We start from the raw sequence: 6,000 nt of genomic DNA, 5'->3' as shown, positions 1-6,000 counted from the left end.
ATAACTGCCAAAAATAAAAAATGTTTCTGGCCAGTTTCATTATAAAATAATTTTCTTCCTTTTTGTACTGTAATTTTCAAAAAAAAAAATCCAATTGGTTCATTTCAAAAAAGCTCAGTTATCTTAGCCATTTCACTTTGCCCCACATTCCCCTATATTAATAGGCCTTTCACACATATCAGAAAAAATTGGATTTTTCAAGGATGTTTAAGGTCTAAGATAATTAAGGATGAGATTAATCCAAGATATAATTATTCTCTTAATGCATTTTTTTCTAACGCCTGAATAAGTTAAAAGCTAATGAAAGATGTTGAAAACCAAATTAAGAACAATAACAAGCTGTCAAAGAAAAAAGTTTGTTTATTACTGATAATCTTGCAATTAAATCATATGACTCACACATTGCAATGACAAATGAAAAGAGAATTTTTTTTTCATTTCTTCATGACATGTTATTACTACAAAAAGCATGAAAGCTACACATGTGCTGAATGTCAGTGGAATAAAATTCACTAATTCAAATCATTGAAATGTCCATTTTAAAATCTTCCTCCACCACCTCGTGGTCCACCTTCCTGCATTCTTCCGCCAGTTGAAGAGAAACATAATTTCAAAATATAAGGGAATTTTGCACCTAGAACAAGAAAATTCATTAGTTCATTTAAGAAATGTTTCTTCCTAAACATAATAAGATTCTGGGAAGATAAAGGGCAATATCTACAGATATCGGTTTTTGAAGAAACTCATTTTGGATTCCATATTAAAAATAAAGAGGTACTACATAAACATTTTTCTGACTGAGTCGCCACAAAAAATCTTAAACATTTAAAAAATTAACTTGAATCATATTAAATAACTGAACAGTAATCAACCCCCCCCCCCCCCCCCCCCCATGCCTTGAAAATCAGTTAACTCTTAATTACATTCACAAAAGCAAGTCAATTTCAATATTATCTTACCAGGATTGGGAATCGGGATATGGTTTGCAAAGAGCCAAGGCCTCAAGAGCGTCCCCATTCGAGTCAAATTCCAACAATCCAGATGAACTTCTTTCAGCTAAAATAAATTCAAATTAGAAATTATGTTTTAATTTCAAATTATCAAGAACTTAGGTTTAGTACAATATTTATTAGCAGAAAAAAAAATCTTTTTCCATATACTAATTTAAATCCAGTAAATTTCTTTAGCAAATCCAGAAAGAAATTCATAACAAGTTAACAAATTTCAAATTTAAGGATTAATTTTAATTAACAAATATTTTTTTGTTTGAGTCAAGATATACATTCCTTTACAGGGTTCATACTCATTTTTAAAAGTAAAAATTAAGGACTTTTTAAGGGCTCTCAAAAAATCTTAAGGACACATAGGGGAAATGATTAGATAACTTTATGTATACCATTTAAGTTTTCCATGGGGGGAGGGGAGACAAGTACATAATACATATTATATATACACATGCAGAAATGCATCGTTTCCAAAAAGCAGGGAGAGGCACAATTGACTGGGATGTCCCATTAAAAGTGAATAAAATGTTAAAATTTCATACATCACAGGGATGAGAGTGACCAAAGAGCAAAAAGGAGGAAATCCCCCCCCCCCCTCAAAAAAAATCTTAAAATCAAGCAGAATAGGGATTAGATCAAAATAGCCCTTAGAGTCCATGACATTCCAAGATTCAACAAAAAATGGCGAATTAACTATAACAAGTTTTTTCCTATATATTATGCTTGAAATGATTGGGTAGTAATTAATACAGTACATGGCACATATATTGTTAAATGCAGTGCTCGATTTCAGGCGGAACGGCGTTCCGGAACCTCTCTCTGTAAAAAAACTAAATTATTTGAAAACAGTTAAAATTCTTTGTCAGTGAGTAGACTCATCCGCCGCGGCGCACGTGCAGTATAGCTTCCTCCCCTCCAGGTTAGAGATAGACTCGTCCGTCTGGCATCTATTCCCCATTTCGTTCATCACTAGATGCTCAGTTGCTCAGTCGTAGTCCCGTAGTCAGGAGTCCGTGTTGTCCTGTACTGTACTCTACTACGCGCTACCCACTTGCACACACGGTCGTCTTTTATTTATCTCTGTTACGTTACTTAGGTTAGTTGTGTTGAAGTTTATCAATGTATGCGAGTGTGATTGTTGTGAAATAAGATGAACAAAAAGTTAACCGATTTTTTTTTTACCCTCGGGTGATACTAAGAGACTTAAGCGAACCATTGATTGTGAAGACAACCTCACGCAACCATCTTCAACGACCTTACAACTGTCAACTAGCACTGAAAAGGTAACCAGTTCAGATTCTGACGAACATCACTCTAAAGAACAAGGACAAAAGGTTGAGTGTAACGACAATGCCTTGCCAGATTGTTGGACTAATTTTCAAAAAACTGATTTTTGCGAAAAATATGACTGGTTGTTAATTAAAAATGGAAAGTTAGGATGCAGTACTTGTAAAGAAGTAGGGATCTTATCTGTTAAGAAAAAAACAGGTATGAAAATTTCAAAAGAATGGGCAAATGTTGAAATAGACAGTTATGGTGACACTAAACAGAAAAAGCAAACGTCTTTAAGGAAAAAGATTTTTGACCACAAAGAGAGTGCTGGTCATAAGGCAGCTGCTGAAATCCTAATCGAAAGTAAAGACGGAAAACTGGAGAAAACTATTTTGAGACAGAACTCTCATGAAAAAGAAATAACGGGGAAAATTTTTCCGAACGGCGTACAAGGTTGTTAAAGAAAATCAGTCTTTTAACAATTTTGAAACGGAAGTTGATTTGCAAGAATTAAATGGGATTAACATGGGTCGCATTTTACACTCAGACAAAGCCTGTGCTAAAATTGCTTTGCATATCAGTAAGGAAATGAAGAAAACCTTTGTAGATGAAATCATTAAGAATGATACAAAACTTGGTTTGATAATTGATGAATCCACGTCCTTAAGTAATAAGTCAAGTTTAATAGTATACGTTCGGTGTTCTTTGCCTAAAACCGGTATGAGTGGCTCCACTAACGTCTTTTTGGATCTAATAGAACTAGATGGCGTTACTGCTAGAGCTGTTTTTGACTCTTTGATGAACTGTCCTCGGTCTAATGGACTATCTGACGTATTTTTAAGTAATAATTTAACAAGCTTAACTTGTGATGGTGCTGCTACTATGATCGGTAAGCACAAAGGCGTTGCAACATTATTTCGTGAGAAATTTCCTTCTGTTATTGTTTGGCACTGTGCAAACCATAGACTTGAGCTGTCAGTGTCAGACGTTATTAAATCTGTTTCAGAAGTTAATAGGTTTAAATCTTTTATTGACAAACTCTATGTTGTCTATCATGCTTCACCAAAGAACAGCAGAGAACTTCGAAGCTGTGCAACTCTTTTGGATACAGAAATGTTAAAAATTGGAAGAGTCTTGAGCACCCGTTGGGTGGCATCTAGTTTTAGATCTGTGTCAGCTGTTTGGACGTCATATGAAGCATTAGTCGAACACTTTAAAGAAGCTTCAAATGACCCATCTAGAGACAGCAAAGATAAAAGTACTTTTTCCGGACTTCTTAACAAAATCACAGAAACTAATTTCATTCTAGACCTGGGATTGATGGCAGATGCTTTGCAAGAACTTTCAGAACTAAGTGAAGCTTTACAACATCGTAATGCAGATTTGAACTATGCGAACAGAAAATTGCTAATCACAGTTGGTTTATTTGAAGAAAGAAAAACAGTTCCAGGGTCCTACTCAACAATGGCTCAAGAAGCAGTAAACAACTTGTCTTTTTTCGGAGTTCCTCTCCACACAAAAGAAGGGAGATCAGACAATCAGCCGTTGAACCCCAAAATATTTTACGAGGCCCTTAAAACTTCTATTGAAACGAGACTACTTGATGACAAAGATGTTGAGTTAGCTACAACTCTTGAAGTTATGGATACCAAAACCTGGCCGACGAAACTCCCAATAACTTTTGGGGAAAATGAAATGAGGAAACTTGCTTCCAGGTTCAAACTTAACGAAAGACAGTTAATTACAGGTTTACGCGAATATATCTACTCCAGAGAGTTACCAGAAAGCCTCAATCCTGTAAAACAATCAGTTGACTCGGTTGCCATTTCATCAAGTGAATGTGAAAGAGGATTCTCTCAGATGAACTTAATAATTACACCGCTGCGATCTTCACTCAACATAAGAACGGTTTCTGGCCTGATGTTTTTGAAAATTAATGGACCTCCTCTTAGACTGTTTGATCCAGAGAAGTATGTTAACTCTTGGCTGGTTTCTGGACACCACTCGGCGCTAGCTGTCAAGAGTAAGGAAAGATCAAGAGAAGGCAAATACGAAGAAAACATGATGAAGTTTTGGAGTATATTTTAAGAACAATTTTTGAAACAGTTATGTTGTATTGTTTTACTGCTTTTCATTATGTTTATTAAAAAGTTTGAGTTCAATAAAATATTTCTTTCTTTTTAACCGAATACTCCATTTCTTACGTGGTTGGCAGTTTGACTTGTTGATTGACTGTGTTAAAGTGTTGATGTTGCTGACTGAAATTTCTTCTTACTTGATTAGTCAAAATATTTGTTTCAAGCCTTACTTTTTGAACACTAAACTATTGTTGATTGAGAAGTAAAAACAGCCTAAAAATGCGTAATTTTAAACTGAAATTTTGAAAATTTTCCGAGAGCCCCCGGACCCCCCTTTAGCTGGGGGGGGGTATGGATACCCCTCAGACCCCCCGGTGTGTCCGCCCTTAACAGAGTTCCGGTACCTCAATTTTTAGAAATCGAGCACTGGTTAAATGTATTAAAACATAGTATTTATTTCTCAAATTTCAGTCACAAAAAAAAAAAAAAAAAGGATAACTGCAGAAAATTAGTCTTATATTAAAGCATTATTTTTTAGCATACATGATTGAGTGAAAGGCAAATTGAAGGGAGATAACTATAATCTCTTTTCTTCAAGATATTTAAACTAATGTTTTGTTATTATTGCTTTTAATCTGTTATAGTTACTAAAATCCCATTTTGAACAAATTTGCTATATTGTACTATTTCTCACAAGTTTGTTTATTTCTATATAAATTTTGAAAGAGAGGAAGCAATATCTAACTCCTGAGTCCTCTAATAAAGGGGTTGATGCAGGGGTAGAAGTGATCGACTTGTCACATATAGGACATTTTCCACAAAAAATATAGGACAAATATAGGACACATTATATGAATAGTTTCGCTGTGAAAAAAAGAAATAATACATGCATATTATTCATTTATTCTTATCAATGATTTTGTTTTTAAAAAAATCTTCAAACAAAATTATAACTTACACCTGAAATGACTTTCCTGTAGTTGAAAGAATAATTTTTGAAAAAAGTGTACTTTGTAGACAAAAAAAAAAAGAAAGAACAAAGTGAAATTTATTGATAATTAACACAGCAACTCACAATTTTTGCGGGGATAGAAGTGTCACAAACATAGCTTATATAAATAAATAAAAACCGTCTTTGTGTTGAGAACTAACAGGAAATAACCAATGCTTTGTAGCACAAACATACAGATATTTTGTTCGATAAAATTCCACAAAAAGAAAAGTTGCAAAAAGACTATTATAACATTCTGATCAGAAAATGCACTGAACACAAAATATACCCGCCGAAAACAAAAACCAAAAAAAAAAACCCACGAAAACAAAACCAAAAGAAAACAAAACCAAAAAAAACCACGCTGGAAAACAAAACAAACTGCTGTTGCCAAACGCAAAATTCTAAAACCAACTTCAGAATTCGTTCTCGAAACTCCACCCACTACAGTGACGTCATATTGCTGTGGCCAATGAGAGTAGATGCCTGTTGCAGGATTTAGTGAGTTGTGTTTTTTAATTTGCAAATTCGTTTGCACACGTACTTTCGACGAAAAATCCGAAGTCAGATAGTTTGTTTACTGTTGTTTTAAAGAAATAAATTGGATAAAAAACAGGAATATAGGAAATATAGGACATTTTCCACAAATATAGGA

At 34.1% G+C, this 6,000-nt stretch overlaps 1 protein-coding gene across 1 annotated transcript in view; it reads right to left on the bottom strand.

Annotated features, from left to right (window-relative positions):
• Positions 1–342: 342 nt before the first annotated feature.
• LOC129227580 (heterogeneous nuclear ribonucleoprotein L-like) overlaps positions 343–6,000 on the bottom strand; it is a 40,541-nt gene continuing 34,883 nt past the window's right edge. Inside the window, 3 exon segments of the mRNA XM_054862164.1 lie at positions 343–634; positions 960–987; positions 989–1,056. Of these exon segments, the coding sequence (XP_054718139.1) occupies positions 540–634; positions 960–987; positions 989–1,056 (191 nt within the window). The 3' untranslated portion in view covers positions 343–539.

This window comes from Uloborus diversus, chromosome 8 (genome assembly GCF_026930045.1).
Source record: "Uloborus diversus isolate 005 chromosome 8, Udiv.v.3.1, whole genome shotgun sequence".
Classification (NCBI taxonomy): domain Eukaryota; kingdom Metazoa; phylum Arthropoda; class Arachnida; order Araneae; family Uloboridae; genus Uloborus; species Uloborus diversus.
This window is presented reverse-complemented; position numbering and strand designations above follow the sequence as displayed.